Raw genomic sequence first — 20,423 nt, 5'->3', positions numbered from 1 at the left:
GAAGAGGACAGGAGAACACGGTCATGGTTTTTAGTCAGAACAGAGATATGGGTAATTGCTGCCACTGGCAAAATGGAGATATGAACCTGAGCAGATTGCATTTGCTGTATTGTTTTAAAGCTCAGATCTAGTGCGGATGCAGCTAGAAAGACTTAAGTTTTAAGTAATATTAAAATACAAACAAACATCAGTCCAGACCCCAGAAAACAAGAAAACAAATTAACTTTCAAGTTATAAATGAGAGCACTTTATTCATTGTGATTAAAACTCAAATCTCCTTTAGAAGTCCTGTCAGGAGATGAACTCTTCCACCAAATCATTGGGCACATTTATTTAAACAGAGATATAAATAGGTTTAATCATTTTTAACAGTGTCTGCAGCCAGCTTTGATTCATTCACAACACACATCAGTAATCATTATGGCAAACCTTTTTTAAAACACTTAGAAATAATCCATTATCTCTTGCCAGCATAGTAATCCTTGTAAAACTAGACATTAGAATAGAAATGCAGATATTTTGTTGCATTAATTTATTATCAATAATTTTAATCATACACTAAGTATAGTGTTTAACATGGTTATACAATCCACATGTCATCCTTTTTTTTCCTTAGGAAAAGTTGTTGGACTAATTACTATTTATTGAGATTATAAAAGAAAAGATTTGTGGTAACCAACATTTTCTTACTTAAAATACTCAAAAACTTTGTTTATCTTGGAATTGATGAACGTTATAGTGCTAAATGTATATATTTATGATGAATTATCTGCTTAATTTGCAGGCTCCATAGTGGTGGATGGTCATGAGCTCCATGAGGAGGACCTGAGGCTGATGTACACGTTTGATCAGAGCTCAGGCTCTGCACAATATGAAGCACACTCTGATGCACAGGTAAACCCAGTGCTCTTGGTATTACAACCCTGTATCCAAAGAATTTTGGCCACCGTGTGAAGTTTAAATAAAATGCAAGGAGGAGGTCTTGCAACCTCTTTGCTTTGGCTGCCTGTCGATGTTGACTATATTCAGGTGCTCAGTGTAATGTGACTAGATCTTAAAAAAAAAGAACTACTCTGCTGCTGTTGCTACACCAAGCTGCCACATGCTGTAAATGCATTTATGTTTCTTTACTGTGAGTGTGATGTATGAAATTATTTAGCAGCTAAGTGGAATCAGTATATATGCATTTCCCAGAGGCCCTCTCTAATCAGTGCTCTTTCAACCGCATACATGCCACACGGCTGCAGCTTAATACCAGTTTACTGAGCTGGCTTTTTAATTCTCTGTTGCTCACTCGCTCACACTGACTCTTCAGGTTCCATCTGTCTGACGCTCTGTTCTCTCTCATATTCTGTTTCTCCATTGTTTTATGTGTACATTCACTCATCTTTCTCTCCTTCTATCCATGATAAAATGAGAAGCAGACAGTATATCTTTTACTGCTGCCTGGATGTTGTCTTACATTTTGACACTGTAAATGTTTGGGCAATAGGATAGCAGACTAACTGCTTAAAGACTGCTCTTGTCAACTCTAAATGTTAACCTTTTTAAAGTAATAGTTTGTAACAATGAGGTAAAGGACTGAATGGTTCAGTTTTAAAGTAATTTAATTACACTCACTGGCGCTTTTATGTATATCTTCCTAGTACTGGGTTGAACGGCCTTTTGCCTTCAGAACTGCCTTGATTCTCTGTGGCATAGATTCAGCAAAGGACTGGAAACATTCCTCAGAACTTTTGGTTCATATTGGCACGATAGCATCAGACAGTTGCTGTAGAGTCGTTGGCTGCACATCCATGATGGATAATCTTTGGTTCCACTGCATCCCAAAGGGCCTCTGTTGGATTGAGATCTGGTAACTGTGGAGGCTGTTTGAGTTCTCCTGTTAGAAGGAGCCATCAGAAGATGGGTACTGTGGTCATAAAGAGATGGACATGGTCAGTAACAATACTCGGGTAAACCGTGGCATTTAAACAGTTTAAACGATGCCATGCACATCACCACATCACCATAAGCAGTCTAAATCATTGATACAAGGGAGGATGGAGCCATGTTTTCATGTAATTTATGCCATCCAAAAGTTGAAGCGGATTCAAAGTCATCTGATGAGGCAGTGTTTTTCCCAGACATTTATTGTCCAAATTTTGTTGAATTGCAGCCTCAGTTTCCTGTTCTAAGCTGACAGGAGTGGCGTGGCAACCAATGCAATATTTTGTTCCTGTAATCCAAGTTTGATATTTTGTGCATTCAGAGATGCTCTTCTGCATACCTTTGTTGTACCAAGGGTTTATTTAAGTTACTTTTGCATTCCTCTCAGCTGGAAACAACCTGGCATTAGCATTTATGCTCATGAATTGCCAAAAAGTGTTGGCTGATTAGATATTTCCATTAACAAGCATTTGAACATCTGTAGAAAAAAACATGGCCGCTGTATGTGTATATTAGGAGATTAGTAATGCTTGAAGATCTTTATTTTGTGTGAAATACTTTCTTTTTATGACTCATATTCAGTTTTTGTGGCAGTTTTTGTATGCCAGGACGAGCACATTTCACCTCATTGTTTCTTTCTATTTAAGAGTATTATTGGAAAACACAGCACACAGTTAACTTGCTGTGCAGACAGTGCTATGTACATTTTTCACAGTTATAGCTACATTAACTAATGGTCTTCTCACTTTCTGGATCAAAGTACCTGACATATCTTAAAGACATAAAAGCTTGGATTAGAATAAATACTAATGAAATTAATTAAACCTCCATCTTAAATATTATCCCAAACAGCTGTTTTAATCTAAAATAAAATAATAGTAATAATAATGTAAAATGGCTTTTTTATTTTTTAAATTTGATAGACCTGTTTGAAATATTAAGTTATGATCACCCAGAATTTAATCTTGTTTATTAGAGCGCCACCTTCATCTCAAGTCACAGAAAAACATCAGGAGAGTTCTGTCATAAATTTTGCTAAGAGTTTAATCTTCCCCTCTTCTCTTCTGCTCATGATCTGTTATCATTTAGGTCCTGGTGCTGTTGGATGTCACCCCAGATCAGTCTATGGTGGATGAAGGCGTTGCCAGAGAGGTCATCAACCGCATTCAGAAACTACGCAAGAAGGTGGGGCATTTATTTCTGGACCACTACTAGCTGTGGAAACAAGAGGGACACATAACACACCACTCCTGAATTTTACAATCCAGTGTTTAATAAGCAGAACCTGACGTAGTTGCAACAGCAAAACAAAACATGCCACTAAGGCAGTTTGAGTGGTTTTGCTTCAGATGTGAACTTTTTGAGGATGTTTCCTTTATTTAAACAAACTAAACAATCCCCTGCTTTCACATGTATGATCATAGTCCTTTAAACCACTCCCATTTTAGTTAATCTGATGATGTTTCAAGACTGCAGCGTAGAGTCAAAACAGAAACTTTGCTTTTTGTTATATTTCCGTCACCCCAGTCCTCCCCCCATTCGTCTTTATGTCTCATTGTATTGTCCGGGCAGTTTAGAAATCTTTCCACTGCAGCGTCACAGTTAGAGGTTTCTCCATCATAAGGCAGGCTTAATGGAAGCTTAATTACAGTCTGGCCCCTTTCAGATTCTAATGTTCGAGCTTTGAAGTGGTCTGGGGAGTAAAGACGGATTAGCCAACAGCCCCTTGTTTTCACAAGCAACAAACAGTTTTTTCCGTCCCCCTATAGCAGTGGTGTGCATTGGCTCCCTGCCAGGTTAAATTCCTCCAGTTATTTCAAACTGAGATCTGTCAGGAATTTTCCACCCTGTGGATGGGAATTAATTTTTAGCAATTCTTGTACATGTTTGGTAGTAGTTTGGTGGGTTGCACCTGTTATCACTGTTTGCGTGGGAGGCAGAGTTGAGAAACAGGGGTCACCATTTCCTTATTTTTAATGGACTGTTCCCCAACTGGAGAGATCTGTTGCTTTATTCCCCCCCCCTTCCCACCACACACACTCATACAGAGGCTCATGTGCACTGTACTAGCCCCATCAGGGTAGGATCAGTTACCTTGACTTGGAGAACCCTTTAAACCTTCTCCCTCTTATGGACTTCTCTGTACCTGGCTGTCTGTCCGCCCTTGAGCCAAATATTGCAAATGGCGTGTTTGCAAGAATGTGTGTGCTACACTGTTGGTACATGTGTGTGTGGCCGTGCATGTGTGTGCCCAGCTGCACACTCAGAATAGGATTAGATCAATGTGTTTGAATATGTCAAGGTTATTGGAAGTTTGCGGCATACGATGCCAAAATAAATGGGCTGTCATCCAGTAAAAATGTCCCCTTGTTTGCTTTCACCTTTATTTCTTCCTGTATGGTCTCTGCTTTTTAATCCAGCTATTCTACTCTTTTGTTCATCTTTTCATTTTGTTTACCTCCTTCTTCCTTTCAGGTAATCATTTCCTCCAGATGTAATTTATTTATAAAGGAGGAAAAAAAACTTTGAAGAGAGTTACTTGTGCTAAAGATTTTTTGTGTCCTTTGCAGTCATTGGATTTGTGCTGTTGTTTGAAGACCCACTGAAGCAAGACTTTTAGCCTGTTTACTCACCTGCTCCAATAAAGAAAACTCTCACTTCTCATGCCACCTGTCTCTTAATGTCTGGTCTTAGGGGCATTTGGTGCCATCAGATGAGATAACGGTGTACTACCGCTCCCAGCCAGAGGGGGAGTACTTGGACTCTGTGATCAAGGCTCACACTGACTTCATCCTGGCTACCACAAAGGCTCCACTTCTCCCCTTCCCTGTCCCAAAAACTGCCAGCGTCATCATAGATGAAAAGACCCAGGTATAAAAGAATACGTTTAGACCAAGCAGGGTTATATATGAGTTTTGTAGCAGCTTGTAGTCTGACACAACCTTAAAGCATTCATGAAATGTGCTGGAAAGTATTTAGCATATACATAATATACACAAGGAGCACTCAAATTGGTGTTACAGTAATAAAATTTGTTTTAACTTTGTGTTTAGTGGTTACCTTCTTGCAAATCTCTTAAGTATATTTGTTGCAGTTGTCATGAGACTGAAACTTATGTGTGCTTTTCTCTATTGACTCTTTCACTCTTTGTTCTATGTCTGTTGCAGCTGAAGGGTTCAGACCTGGAGTTAACCATAGCAAAGGGATCTTCGGCCCCTCGGGCTCCTCTAAATGGACCAGCTTGCACATATGTCAACCTCCAGGTGAAGGTCAACAACAAAGAACAAGGTAGCACATGGGGAGAGAATCTGTTTTTCTCCAGTTTAAGTGGTGTAACAGGAAAACTGTAATTGTCTAATTTTAAATAGAGTTAAAATAAATCTTCTCTGCTGATGATTGAGATTATACATATGTGCAACCAAATTCACATATAATATTAAATACAACTATAATATAAATACAATAACATTATCTTACCTGTGATTTACTTTTAGTAACTGTTTGGCTATGTTAATAATCCTCTTGAACTGCTTTCTTGTGCAGAGGGTGTAGTGCTGTTGGAGAATCCCAAAGGGGATAACAGGCTAGACTTGGACAAGCTGAAGAAAGCGTGCAGCAGCATCTTTGGAACCAATAACACACAGCTCAAATTCTTCAGTGACGGAACTGGTGAGAACTAAACTCCCTTCTTTTTTATGAGAACATTTAATCATGTTATTTAAAAATGTACATCTTCTTTTTACCTCCAGATATTTAATAACAATGAAAATTCTTCCTTTATTACCAGTCGGTTATTTTATCTGTCATTTATTTCACTTTTCTTTTTATATATTTCTGGGTCCTTTATTTTGGCTGTTTTCGTGCTGCACTTTAACCATTTTTAATTTTATCGTTTTTCCACAGAATTTTGACTGTTTTTTCTTTTCCACTTTTCTGATCTTCTTCATAGCTATAATGTCAGTAAAAAATAACAGAAAACACGGGTAGTTACACACAGTGTAGCAAACTTTCGCTGTAAAACTCCACTTTGCAGAGCAGTTCATTTTTAAGAGTAAGGATCATTTAAATTATTATTAAACAACATAATATTGTGCTTTTTTCCCCCCAACAAATTGAAATCAAAGAGAATTAATTAATTAATTATTTAGTCATAAAATGGTTCTTTCTGTTACACTGTAGAGAAAATAAACATTTCATAAAGCTTTCTGACATAAGCTAGAGCACTTTATCATGCGAGAAATGCCAACAGAGCTTAGTCAGTTTTTTGATTTCATTTATCATGACAACAGTAAAAACAACCATTATCCTGTGATAATAAATCTTAAACTAATTTTATCTTTTAGGCCCCAGTCATGCAGGCCTAGAGACTGGTACATGACAACCACCAGTTGCTAGGGAAAAATGAGTATTCCACAAAGAGGTCTTCTGTGCTGAGACCTCGTTGTGATTGCTGTGGTTGCCATGGATGTAGTTTGTGCCGACTTGTCTGCAAACACTCGACAGCTACTCACTAAGCAGTAATTGTGATGCAAACCTAAAGTAAATACTGCCTTGCCTTCATTTTATCCAGCAGCAGGCAGGGTGAAACAACCACTGACTAACTGGTTAGAGAATAAGCATTGCTCCCTAGCTACAGGTGGTTGCCAAGGGGTCTCCACCAGATCTCTAACTCTGTGTGACTGAGGACTTGTTGGTTTTATAGATTTCACAAATCATCATGAAACATATGTATATATGTAACTGTTTGTTTCTCACAGAGCTGACCAGCAAAACGGACGTGCAGACTCTGACTGGTAAAACTTTGTCAGTGACTGCGGGAACTGCGTCACCTGGCCCCGCCCCCTCCACCGACACCATCGCGTGTCCTTATGTAAACCTTCTACTATGCAACGCTCAGCCAGCTGGTGAGAGAAGCAGCCACAGAAACTGAATTTATGTGCACAACACGCTTTTCTCACTCCTAAAGATTAATCCTAATTAATCTTCGTCTGACCAACGTTTTATTTGAGAGAAATATTGAGAGGATTTTCTTTGTTTTGTTTTGTTTTTGTCCTCTTTATATTTGCATTTATATTCGAGATTGAACTAGTTTTAAATGAAAAGTTTGACATTGATTTTGCTCCAGACCAAATTTCCTCCACTGGGGCTACAAACATTGATTCATATATTTATTCATTTATTCTGTACTTGTGCCTGCACAGCCACTTAAATTAGCTTACCACCAAAACTAAAAATGGTAAAGTGCTTGCCTGTGGTCATCAGCACCACAGACAAAGGGTCATGGTAAATGGTAAATGGCCTGTATTTGTATAGCACTTTACATCAAGATCATTTTTCATTTTTTTTGTAAGTTAACCAGCTGTTGGTGGAGACAGAGTGGCATCTGTCTCCTCATCGCTACCATCAACTACCATGTATATGGATTTCTTGTCAACATTACAGTTATTCCTATTATTTTAAGTGGATATTGACAAGGAGTAACTGTAGCTGTGTTTAGGTTTTTCTTCCATTTCTTCCAAGTCATGCATGCTGGTTGTGCAGTTATGATGCAGTTTTGCTTCTACTGCAGGAAATTGAGTATAATCCAACTTTATCCTTTGAGTCATTCAGTCTCAGTCCTTTCACCTTTCCCTTCTACTTAGCCAGGATGTTTTTCCTCATCTTTTCCCAGCTGAAGCTTGTATATATGCCCTCTCAGAACAGAACTAGCCCTGCTAATAAAAAACATTGTTAATGATGTAACATGTGGTACAGTTCTCTTTAACACCCTCCCTATCTCTTCTAGAGTGCCAATCAGGAGACGTGGGTACCCTCCTACTGGTCAACCCAGTAGGCCAGAATCGGCTTAACCATGAAGGCTTGCTCTCTGAGACTGCCAAAGTTTTTGGCCTCCGCAGCAGGCGGCTCAAACTCTACCTGGATGAGGACCTTACTCAGGGTAAAAAAAAAAAAGATCACTAAAACCATCACTGAAACAGATTTTAAGGCAATTAATGCCTGATAGAGATACGGTGATTCCCCCCACACTTTCTCATGAAAAGTTAGTAAAAACATGTAAATGTATTTGCCAGATTTTCCTTAAAATACTACTCAGTACCTAGTAGTACATGCAGAAAAATGCCTTCTGTGACTGGAATAGATTTTGCAAATCTGCACATAGGCAGATTTTTAAAAAAAAGATTTTCAGCTTGTAGGGAAAGCTGTAAGATTCTAGTTGTGTATGTTGTTAGATGCTAAGCTGTGTATTCTTTATTGTAACCAGTAGGATGTCCAAATCAAGTATAAAACACAAGTTAGTGCATTGTCATTTTAAAAAAATCGAAGCATTTTCCTGAAAGACACCAAGTTTCTTTTAACTGCTTTGATAAAGCAAAGTAACTTTCCTTAGCTGTAGGGTTTTAAAAGTTTTAAAAACTGCTCTTCTCAAATGTAATTTTAGCCATAAATATTTCTGTTTTCCAGAGCTGCCAGCTGATTCTTCAGTCAAATCTCTTGACACCAAAACTCTGTTTGTGAGAGTTCTTCCTACGACCGCTGAAGCATAAATCCACAAACCACCTGAAGAGCATTTGTCTCTGACAGACCACATGTTCCCTAAATGAAGGTTTCTACCACTCAATAGCCCGATTGATGTACGATGGAGTAGCATGGAGTAGCTTCATATGTTTATGATGCTTTTTGAAGGCAAATCAGGGGTTGTCTGTCAAATTCAGAACTGTTAAAATGCAGAGTCACAAACAGCAAAGTCTTTGTGTAACATAAACTCAGATGGAAAAAAAAAGAAGAAGAACGTTTTGGGATGTCTTTATATTTAAATGGGGTGTTACTGGGGGGGGGTTCTTTATAAGAGTCGATGGTCTCTCTCGCTCCAGTTTTCTCCCTGACAACCACACAGGTTTTCCCTCCTCATATTATCCTTGTCAGCAACTGTAAGTAGCTGTTTCTGAAAAGTATCTTGTTAGGTCATATTTAATGTCGACCAAGAAGGGATTTTTCTGGGTGATGGTGTACATTCTCTCCTAAAAAGTGGGTTCACCTCTGTAACACAGTGATGGTTCATACATAACCAGCTCTTTCCAGGTTTCGAGGAAACAGTTTAATTCGATTAACTGTCAATTTTACCAGTGGATGATTTTCTTTATTATGATAATGATGCAAGCTACTTCTCTTTGAGGCTTATTTGAAGGCAGCTTAGTCCAGAGTAATTATTGCTTTGTCTCATAATTGGAAAAGCAAATTTGGGCTATTGTGCTTATACACCATTTTGAATTTAACAGATAAACTCATTGTGCTCACTGCATTGAGAATCCTTTGACAATGGAAAAGGCATTTAAAAGGTGAAATGGGTTTTTGGGCTGCTGTACCTTGGGACAAAAAGGTTCTGCAATGAAAAGAGCAACAAATGAATAATGTACTATTTTAGGTGACTGAATAAATCAAAGGTGACTTGGAATCGGCATGTTTTTTTTTTCTTGTCTCCTTTCTGTTCTTAAACCTCTTCGTGGCAGTGAGAGACAGAATGTTTCTGTGGGATCCTGCAGTCTGACATTTTGAATGACTGATGTTACTTTCTTTAGCAGCAAGGTCAGAGAACAAATACATCAAAATGCATTACAGATGCTCTCAGCTGTGGTAAAAGTACACTTTGGCATGTGGACTTACTTTGAAAATGAGTTACAATAAAATCTCTGAAGTTAATTTCCCTCTTTATTTTAACTCCACGTGGGTGCTTTACTTTTTTAGGCGACTCACTTTCTAAACTGAAGTGTTAAAGGTAATGCATAATTTAGACTGTAGCTTCTTGTATGACACACAGGTACTCTTAAGGATTTGGCTGTTCAGTTTCTGTTTTCTCCTAGTCCGAAATAGCATCACATTCACCATCACAGTGAATTAACAAAGCAGCCCATGACCAAAATTAGATGACTAGTGCTAGCATAACTCCCAGCTGAACCCTCTGATCCAGATACATTCATCATTCAGTTGACTAAAAACAGCCCAAAGCAAGAAGATCTAATGTGTGAGTTGGACTTCTGTCGGAAGTAACAAGGTAACTGGAAAGCCCTCTTAACCCTACACCACAACCTGCCACGTTGGTTTGGTTGTTGATTTGCATATTTTGATTATTAAAAAAAGCCAGGAGGAAGAGCAGTCTACTTTGGTAGTTGAGGTAATTCTCAGCTGGGGGCGCTGCTGCAAAACATCATCTTCTACACATCCTTGCAACGCCATACCATAAATTTACTATTAATTTACATCCAAATTAAATGCATAAATAGTCCATTAATCTTCTACCGTGCAGCTAATGCTCATAAACATTTCTTCACCCTGCACCCTGCTAAGTCATCAGCACCAACACTGTATAGTAAACTGCTTCCATTCACAGTTACCCATAAATACATCGACATCACTGAGATCCACTGTGGAACACCTGTGAACACATAATTTCCTCTGGGATTAAAAAAGTTGTGTGATGTGTTATGTTATCCACAGAGTGATTTTACATATTAGCATTCAAAGTTATTCTCATATTAAAGGAACTGTGTGTAGGATTTAGTGGTCACAGAGTACAAACAACCAGCTATTCCTCCTTTAACATAAAAAAAACTTTGGCTTATAATGTAGCTAATTCTAAGCTAATAAAAACAATATTCAAAGTACATGTGAATATATACTAATTAAAACCTAATTATCAATATCATAATTAATGTCTGGAAATAGTTTTCTCTAAATTTCCCCCATAACTTGTGGAAGGTGAAGTGTAGCTACTCAGAATCTTGGGGTGGGGAACAGTGATGATGTCATTTCTGTTGGTTTTATGTTGTGGGATGGACATTTAGTATGTATTGAGGTTTCTTTAAAATCTATATATCTCATTATTATACCATATGTTATTGTACATTTATTACCATTTATTTGTTAATGAATTGACCTTGATCTGGTTTTTGTATTTATTAGGTCAGCTAACAGGAAAAATGACATGAAAAGGATAGCAGAGAGGAATAACACAGATTTAAGTCAATTATCTTTATTTGGTTGTCAAAACTCAACAGGCTCCACAAAACATGTTTTTGGTCATAACTCAAGAATTCATGCGCAAATCAAAGCATGATTTCACACAAATTTAGTCAAATTTACAAATTTACTGATCAGTATGATAAAGTGATGGCATTTTATATTCAAAACAATAAAGGTTAATCTTACTGTGGCATCACATTATGCAAAAAAAAAAAAAACTTCAGACCAAACGGTTCACATTTATCTTCATTGTTTCCTCTCAATTCTATGCAGTACATGAAAAAGTAAGTATACAGTTACTGTTTCCAAGTACCTTACCAATTACCAAAGTAGAATACCCAAACATTATTTGGTGAGGCCATATGTTCAACAGCTTGGCTCAAATCGGGTGATGCAACAGGACGGGGCATCTACAATAAAGGGTTTATACTGGTCTTTTTTGGTGTGTGTGTGTGTTAACTAAAGTTTCTTACAACCTAAAAGATACTTCAGTACATCATAATTTGAGTATAGCTCAGTACATGATGCTTCTTTTGAGCACAGTATTTTCTACCTTTGATTCCAGCATCCCTACAATCAGTGTTATTTCATTGTGACCATTTTCTCCTCTCCCCTCCTGAGAAGAGCAGCATGCATCTTCACTGGTTAAATATTAAGTACACAGCTCTGTCTCATCATCCTGTCATCCATCTCGCTCCCATCTGCTCCTGCTGCTCCCTTTGTGCCTCTACACACCTCAGCCTGGGCAAGTATGCAGGTCGACGACCCATCTGCTGATAGGCATTACAGAAATACACTATGCTACACGGATGAATTGAACATGAACCCTGTCGTGTGATTCTAATGACAGACAACAAAACTCATTATAGTGTGCTGCAGTGACAGAGAAAAAAGAAGTTGCTTGTGCAGAATAAAAACGGGTGTTCTTTCACGATATATAGCCAATAAGGGTCGTTTCTAACAATCTACCCTGGCAACAAGTGTGCTGTGTAATGGAAAAATCTAAATCTCTGCCAGTAAAACAATTTTCAGTGCTCTGCATGTTGCCAACTTCAGAATGACAGCAGCAAACACTACCTAGTAAGCACAGTAGGTAAGAGGATAAAAACAGAAGTTGTTACTTTGGATGCAGAGCTTGGTAAGCCAAATGAGGGGAATACACCAGCCACTTAATTTAAAACAAGTTATAGTGGATGGCAGCATTTTACCAGATATGTATGTATATTCCTTGCAAGACTGTAGTAAAAATAAAAAATAGACTCTCAGTGTGCTACATACTAAATACTGTGTAATAGTGGGAAGACCACAGCACATTATGCTGACGTAGAAAAAGAAATAATAGTAGAGTGTTATATTGAATTTTATTCAGAAGCAGAGATGCAGTTAGATCGGTCAGTTTGGATCCGTACTTTCGTTTATTAAGCCTAGAAGCTGACATCAATAAACATGTTTCAGATTAGTATTGAAATAATAATATTAAGATAGTACCTTTCTGCACTGATGGGAAAACAGGCTTCCACACAAAGTCAGAGATGTTTTATTTACTTTTTATCGCTGTGCAGATTTAATTACGGCAGGTCTTGAAAACGTTTTTTTCCCAGAACCTTTGACTGTATAATTATCAAACTGTGAAATCTTCAAAAAATCAGGTTAATGAATTTTGTTACTTTTGCTAGGTGGGTATTTTGTGTTTTCTTGAACACGCCACACATTTCTTCTTTTGTGGTCTGCCTGCAGCCATCTTTATTATGACAAAAAAAGAGACGAAAAAGGGGGAAAAGGGTGTATTTTATGAGAAATTAAACATGTTTCTCCTGTGAAGAGTTCAGGGGAATATGAAAATGTCCTAAAATGTGGTAAGTGTTGATTTTAAAGTCCGACTTGTAACAGAGAATAGTTAGCTTTAAGGTTTGTTTTACTAGCTAACAAATGCAGGTAAACCTTAAAGGATAGCAAGAAAACAATTAATTAATACATAGATGAAAATATAAATTAATAAATAAACAAAGAAGATGCATAAGAAAAAGAAATGAAGTATGATTACCCCCAAATGGGTGGTGTGCAGTTTTATGACTAACATTTGGATTCGTTTACATGAATAAACTATAGTATTTTTAATTAGCCTGACTTGGTAACCTTGCACCTTGCTTCAGCTGTGTTCCACTTTCTGCTGTTTCGTCTGCATCAGCACTGAATAAATGGTTAACTGGTAAGAAGTATCCAATACAAATAAATAACAGGCAGGCTCCGGTAAATTGGATTCAGTCTTTTTTTTCTTTTTCTTTTTTTTCATACTAAAGCAGCTGTGCGTCAAAAGTAACCGTCAAGCACAAAGTGGATAAATGCATTGGCGACGTGCATCGTGACTGTGGAGGGGGCACCAGATCCCAGCTATCTCCTGATCATCTAAATGCGGCATCTATCTACATCCTGATGCGCCTGCTTCTCCTCCTCCTCCCCCTCTCCTCCTTCCTGGAACGGCAGAAACAGGTAGGACACGCTTCCGATTTGAAAACGCATAACCCACATATCCAGCTCGGGGGTGGAGGTGGGAGATAGTGCTTTTACATTCTAGTTTGTACGTTCCCTTTTTAGTTTGTCCATGTCGTGGTTGTTAGGAGACCGCTGTCAGATGAGGAGTCGGTGATAATGGGAGATGTCCTGGCATCTGTAGTGAGATGCGTCGGCAGCAATAACACACTGTTGCTACCCACGCTCTCTTTGCCACAGAGACGTGCGTTCTGCCGCAGGTATGCGGTGGAACAGAGGGGATGGATGCAACCAATTAGTTTGGTCCAGTATAGTTCCACTTTTATTTGCGTGCATTTCTGCTGTACCTTCCCCCCCTCACATTGTAGAATTTGAAAACATCGAGGCTAGTATAGGGCGACCCATTTTCTGTTCTTCTATCCTTATAAAGAAAGCAGTACGACTCAAAATAGCACAATTTGAGACTCTGCATTAACACACTTCAGTCACATCTAATTGTTTGCTAGCACATGCTACCTAAGCTGCAATACAATGTTTAATGAGAAAATGCTTATAATCTCCGACTTTTCACATTGTTCTATTTATAGACTGACAGCAGAACTTGTGCAGCTCCTACTCTGTAAACTGTCATCAGTTATGAGGCCATATTTCAATTTATACTTTCAAAGGGCATGTTTTGTTATTTTGCAGGCATTTACGTATTTCTTTTCAATGGTTTTGGAAATACCTTTGCCTTGTTACATTGTTGCTTTTACTGTACCTCTTATTATTCTTCTGTTATACCTGCGTAGAAGGATTTTTGGTGCGTACCAAAGAGGATTTAACCAGAGCCATATCATGGTTATAAACCCTCTATACTTTAATTGTAGTTAACAGTATTTTTCTTTCTTTCTTTTTTTTTATTAAATTTTTTTGCTGTGTGCGAGGTTATTTGTCGCTTTTCTCACGTGGTATACTTTAGGTTAACTGATTCCCTAGTGTTACAGTCTCACTAATGATGGCAGTGGTTGGAAACCACAGCACGACCAAAATTGTCACTGTGTGCAATAAACTTGGGATCTTGTTGCTTTTGAAATTGTTGATTTGAAGATGGGGACCAGGTCTGCGGCCACTCTCAGTCAGTTGTCATCTTCAGGACAGCGATAAAAACAGCAGTAAGTCGGTCTGCTGTTATCGGTTCATGATGGAATGGGATCAGCTTGGCAATTACATGCAATCTGTTTGTGATGATAAAGCTGTGATAAATCAGCAAAAATCGCTACCTTCTGTTACAAATTTGTTGCCGTCAGCATATACAGAAATTCACAGTAACTACTTACATTCAGAGTCCAGTTGTGTTTCAAATCCACCAGAATACAACCAGCTGGCAACCAGCTGAGTCGGGTCCCCTATTGTGAAGCGATAATGTCACAGATGAGTTGAGCGATCAGTCTGCCTGCATTTACAAATTAGACCGAAGTTATTTGCAAACCTTTTCCAGTCTTTCTGAGAGTGAATGCAGTCAGTCTTCAATAGAGAGACAGGTTACCTCCCAGCAGGCGATCTATGCAATTACTGGTCGAAAGTGATTACCGCAACTACTTGCAATCAATTGCAGATACAAAAAAATGAAACTGGCAGTTTTTCCTAGTGCTAAGGAGATTGCTGTCCTATTTTTACTTTAGTATGACTGAGCCAGGAAAACCTAACTGCAAAACATTACAAAGCTGTTACCATCTTTAGCATAACAGAACCCTTTTTATCCTTATACCAGTGGTCTCTTCCAGGATGACAGTGCCCCCCATCTGTGGAGACAAGGTGTCAGTTGTATGATGAGTATGAAAATGATGTGAAACATCTGCTGTGACCTTCACAGTCAGCCAGATCCCAGCCTAATTGGAGCATTTTAGAAAAGCATGTTCAATTGTATCAACGTGGTCTGTCCTTTACTTTTTCAAAAGTAATAGATTACTCCTGTAAGGTTATTGTTGTAGTACGTTGTAGCGTAGTGTAGTGACCAGTTCACCTGGAAACTACAGGTGAGGGAATCTCTTTCCTTTCATCCTTCCAGTGAGTGCCATAGATTAGGAGAATTAATGCAAAGGAGCACAACCCCAAACTAACGCACTGTTTATTTCCCTGCTAATTTGTCACCAAATTGTCTTTTAAAATTGTACTTTGAATCGCACACTGTAATCCCTATTGATCTTGTCACAAACAGAAGTTCCCTTGGTATTGCTCTTCTGACACTTTCAGTAAATAATGCATAGTTACTTTGTTTTGGGGGTCCAGCAAGAGCACAAATCTATGTGTGTGTGAAATCTCTTGAAGGCTTGAAAAGCATGAGGCTGAAACACCGAGCACCTTGGCAACAGTTATAAGTGATGGGTAATCCATTTGTGGGAATTTGGGCCAACCAATGCAAGCTGAAGAGCAATAGACACTCCAATCAAATAGCATTTAGGTACGTTTGGAGAAAAAAATGTGTTCACACAAACAGCCGCTCATAAAATAGTTGATTAGTTAATGAAATCACGAATTGTAATGAGCCATTTAGGACTGTTAATTACTGCTGCACATTCAGTGCTCCTTCTGTCTGTCATTTTCATATCACAGCCCAGTGTTAGAATTAATTTTACCATGACCAATTCTCACTGCAACAGTCAGAAACACGACTGCAGGCATAATGGTCCTCACAGAATCTCTAGACAGATGGATGAAAAATCAGACTGTAATTATTTCATGTGTATTTTCCCTCTCTTCTCTCTTCCCTCCCTACTCGTCCTCTCTTCATTCCACTCAGCAGCATGATTAAATGTATTTTTTGTCCGTGGTGTAATCAGTGATAAAGTGGATCATTGTTTGCTCTGTCCAGATGTGCCAATTAAAAACTTGACACCACAGTTATCTGTTTCCAACCATTTTCAGTGCTCTGTTTTATAGCGGCAGAGCACGAATGTCTCATTTTTGTCCTTAAAAAGAAAAAAATACATCTTAAAATCAGTGGATAGGCAATGTGAATTGTGGTCAGTGCTGTGAATGGCATTTTCACACAAATTACAAGCCACAGATTTCCCTGGATGAATACAGCAATTTTCCTTTGATCATTCTTTTTGTTAAAACCCCCAAAGAGAACAACTGTGGAGTGTTTGTTTCACCGTTTTGATGTAAGCACTTACTGTCTCATTACATTTGTTGGGTTGGTTGCTGTTAAACGTAACAGCTTAAGTGTAGTGGCTATTGCAGCTCCTGTTATACACATCCATTCATTACTCAATTCCGCTGCTAACCTTATTACGTAAGCTGAGTGTTACGCCGTTGTTAACCTGATTTCTGAGTCTTGGCAAAAGTGGACTTTCAGCATTTGCAGTAAGAAAATCTGAACTCCAGGGTAAACTGCACATTAGAAGGCTTACAGTGAGCCGTTTGGATTTGGAGCACTCGGGTCAAACCTTTCGCTCGGCAAATGCTCCAGCGCGACTAAAGGAACTCACAGAATTACACTTTACTATAATGTAAGTGACAAACTTGTACGCAGACAATGGTTCTGTGCTATTGTTGTGTCTCTATTTCATGCGCTCTATAGTGTGTGTAAGTTGTTTGCATAGTAGTATTTTTCATACCCTTACTTTGTAGGCTTAAAATTCCTGCCACATACGAGGCACAGCAGTTACCTCCTTCCTGCTGACTTGCTGTTCTTTGTTGCATTCTCCCAGAAATCAATGTGCTTGTCTTTTGGGCATTAGAAAAAAGTAGAACTTTTATAACTTGCATGGTGAGAGTAGCAGACTTCATATTGTCGGCTTATTGGAATATGCTCAGTGACAGCAGCTAATTTAAAAACTCAAAACAGATGAAATAAACAGTGTTTTTTAATTAAATTTTTTTTTTTTTGAATAAATAAATAAGGTGCTGATATAAAACACAAACTAATTACTCTGAGCTGCTACAATATGATATATGGATACTTTTATTTATTTATATATTTATTTATTTGCTACTGGCTATATTCTGAAAAGTTTGGAAACTCATTCTTATTTATTACCTGCTGTGTTTGGCAGTTTTTTCTTGCCAGGATAATTAAGCTCAAGAAAACTTTGAAGGCCAGTAGGAAGGAGGGAAATGCTTTAATGCCTATGTTGGACAATAGCCGATACAAATATTTCATTTATTTTTAACATTTGTATCTATTTTTGTTGTAGTGAAACAATGAGAAGTACTTAATACCAAAAACAACAGTGACAACAGCAACAAAAAAGATTCTTTAAGGTCTTTATTTGGCTTGGTCAAAATTAATGTCACACAACTGACAATTGTCATAAACCAGTATCAGTTAACTAGGCCGATATTGGGTGATACCAATAATCCCAAAGTAGTCCTCTGATGTCACCCAAAAGCAGCAATTTTATGTTATTATCACAGAAGAAAAATTAAAAGAGAGCAGGAATTAGGAGAAGAGTAGGTATTGATAACCTAGCCACCTCTCACGTCATTGTGGAGGAATTTACACCAGTGTTCTTTATAACATTGCTTCAGTTCACTGATGTTTACAGACGTGTATTCATGCACATCTCTCTAAAGGTCTCACCATCAGGTTGGGGTCTGGACTTGACCTTGATTCTCTACATTTTTCAGCCATTCTATTGTGGAGTTGCGGCTGTGCTTGGGATCATTGTCCTGTTGCATTGTCCAAGCTTGGCCGTTAGACACATCCCATTTGAGTCTAGAATACTTTGGCATACAGAGGATTACATTTCGATTCAATGGCTGCAAGGTGCCCCAGTCCAAATCGTCACCCCCCGACTAGTATGGGATTTTTGTGCTGATACAGTGTGCCGTGTTTTGTTTTTGGCAGAGTTGTCACTGTACATTTTGGCAAAGTATTTCCACATTGGTCTGGTCTTATTGCAAAAGTCTTCTCCTAAGAACCTAAGGTGCCCTGCTATGTTTTGCTGCAGATAATATACTTCCCCCTGACAACCCTTCCAAACAAGTCACACTTGCTCAGTGTTTTTTTAATTGTACTTGTTACTGTAACTATAAAATTTGTCATGCTAAATGAGATAATTAGCTAATATTACAAAGTTTATGTAGTATGGGTATTAATGCAATGTAAGACCACCCTGTCCTCATGACAGCATTAGTAATCTTAGCAAATACCCAAAAACACCATATGTTTCCAATCGAACCAGAAAGACCTCTAGCAGCCATACATATTATAAACCATGTCTCCTGGGAGAAAAAGAGGAAATAGTGTACTATTTTTATGGTGCCACAGAGTTAGCAAAAGGTCAGGGTGGCAGCATGGGGCAACAGAATGTTGGACAGTAGAGGATCATTGTTTAGTTTCATGTCTATGCTATGAGTTATGCTTTTCTTTACCCCAAAACTGTTCTCACAGTGTTGCATCATGAGAAGTATACATTGTGATTGTGCTGTGAGTTTTTTTTCTGAATGAGTTTGGCCTAACATTTCTTGGTTTTTCTACATCATACCTGAACTCTACAGTCTTTTCAGGTTAGAAAACTCAGATTTCTTTTTTAACAATTGAAAGGTAAGATTGTCCTGCCAATCAGAAAAATCCATGTACGTGTTCCTCTATAGGGGAATTACAAATCATATGTTTTGGTATCTATATTAGATGAGTTGTAAAAAGATTTAGTTAGAGAGGGAAACGGACATTGAAGACATATCAAATTGAACTTTTCTGTTTAAGATCAGAGACAGTGATTGGAGTATACTCGCTGTATGTAACACTAACGTAATGCTGAATGTCATGATGGAGTCATCTAAGCAAAAGGCAGGGAAAGTGCGTCTCTCTGCTGCTTTTTGGGGTCAGGCATGGCTGCTCAACAGATGGTTTACCACAGCAGCATGGGTAGATTACAGTTATGACTGGTTTTCTGTAGATCTGAAAATGTGTTGACAGCAAGGTTGAAGGATTTGCTCTTGTTTAGAGGTCACCTCTACCTTATGTTCATCTATAAAGGGCAGCTGCTCATGCTGTAAGTAGCAGCCAGTGTTGAGGGTCTCTACTAGCCCAATATGAACTGGGACATGAAACATTATGTGGCACGGACAGATACATGTCAGTAATAAAATATGATATATAGAGTTCTTTTAGGTCAGTGTTATGCTACAGTTTTTGAGGTTTCATAATAAAAATTATTTAGTGGGACTGGACATATGAAGGAATCTCAGCGTGTATCTATGGGTGGGGACAGGGTGTAACGTGATGCTCATGGTTAAGCGTCAAATTCATTTGTCATTAAATTGTGGCCTTTAGGTTGTCCTTGTATTGTAGCTTTTGTCAATAATTTTACAGAACAACCTGCTCTGAAGCACAGCCAAAGCACACAGGTGACCCTGTTACGACATCTTTATTCACCGCCATCTTCCATAAAATTGCATAATATTAATTCAGGTCAGTTTTAGGAGACTTGTATTCCACTAGTATTTAATAATTTTTCATGAAAGCACATTAAGCCCCATGGATGAACCAGTGCTTGCTGAGTGACACAGACTCTCTAAACACCACTAAAGCTGTGCAATGAGATTCCTGCAGGGTGAAAGGCATTTGGAAATCCATCTGTGCTTACAACTCTCCTCTGTGAACATGTTTCTCTTGTATCTTTGCTCTCCCTCTATCCTCCTTCATGTTTTAACCACTCGGTATCAATTACTCATTAATTACTCACTAATAGTAATGTAGCTACAAATACACATACGAAACAAGTTAGGGCGTTGGATTTGAAATAAACAGCGCCCACTTCTAAGCTTGTCACTTGGCCTGGGGTGCTACTTCGGTCTAAAAGGTGGTGACGGGAGGGAAAAGTTATCTGCTAACACAAGCTCCTTATGATTATTATTCCTGAGGGAACAGGCTAAAATCAGAGATATCTGAACTGTTACTATCACTTTGCACTTTTCTTTGTGCTTTCTGAAGAACTATAAACAATAACAGAAAAGAAAAGACAATTTCATATCCAATAAAAAGATGAATGATG

The 20,423-nt window shown here is 38.3% G+C and overlaps 1 protein-coding gene across 1 annotated transcript in view; it reads left to right on the top strand.

The window, feature by feature from the left end:
* The window catches only part of iars1 (isoleucyl-tRNA synthetase 1), a 57,468-nt gene extending 48,084 nt beyond the window's left edge, over positions 1-9,384 (top strand). The window contains exons 27-34 of the mRNA XM_040052246.1: positions 785-894; positions 3,019-3,114; positions 4,624-4,800; positions 5,097-5,217; positions 5,473-5,598; positions 6,687-6,833; positions 7,715-7,867; positions 8,392-9,384. Coding sequence (XP_039908180.1) covers positions 785-894; positions 3,019-3,114; positions 4,624-4,800; positions 5,097-5,217; positions 5,473-5,598; positions 6,687-6,833; positions 7,715-7,867; positions 8,392-8,474 — 1,013 coding nt within the window. The 3' untranslated portion in view covers positions 8,475-9,384. The remainder of the gene's footprint in view (positions 1-784; positions 895-3,018; positions 3,115-4,623; positions 4,801-5,096; positions 5,218-5,472; positions 5,599-6,686; positions 6,834-7,714; positions 7,868-8,391) is intronic.
* The last annotated feature ends 11,039 nt before the right edge of the window (positions 9,385-20,423 follow it).

Source organism: Simochromis diagramma, unplaced genomic scaffold (assembly GCF_900408965.1).
Source record: "Simochromis diagramma unplaced genomic scaffold, fSimDia1.1 OVJJ01000389.1, whole genome shotgun sequence".
Classification (NCBI taxonomy): domain Eukaryota; kingdom Metazoa; phylum Chordata; class Actinopteri; order Cichliformes; family Cichlidae; genus Simochromis; species Simochromis diagramma.
The sequence above is the reverse complement of the archived record's forward strand: the minus strand, read 5'-3'. Positions and strand labels throughout refer to the sequence as shown.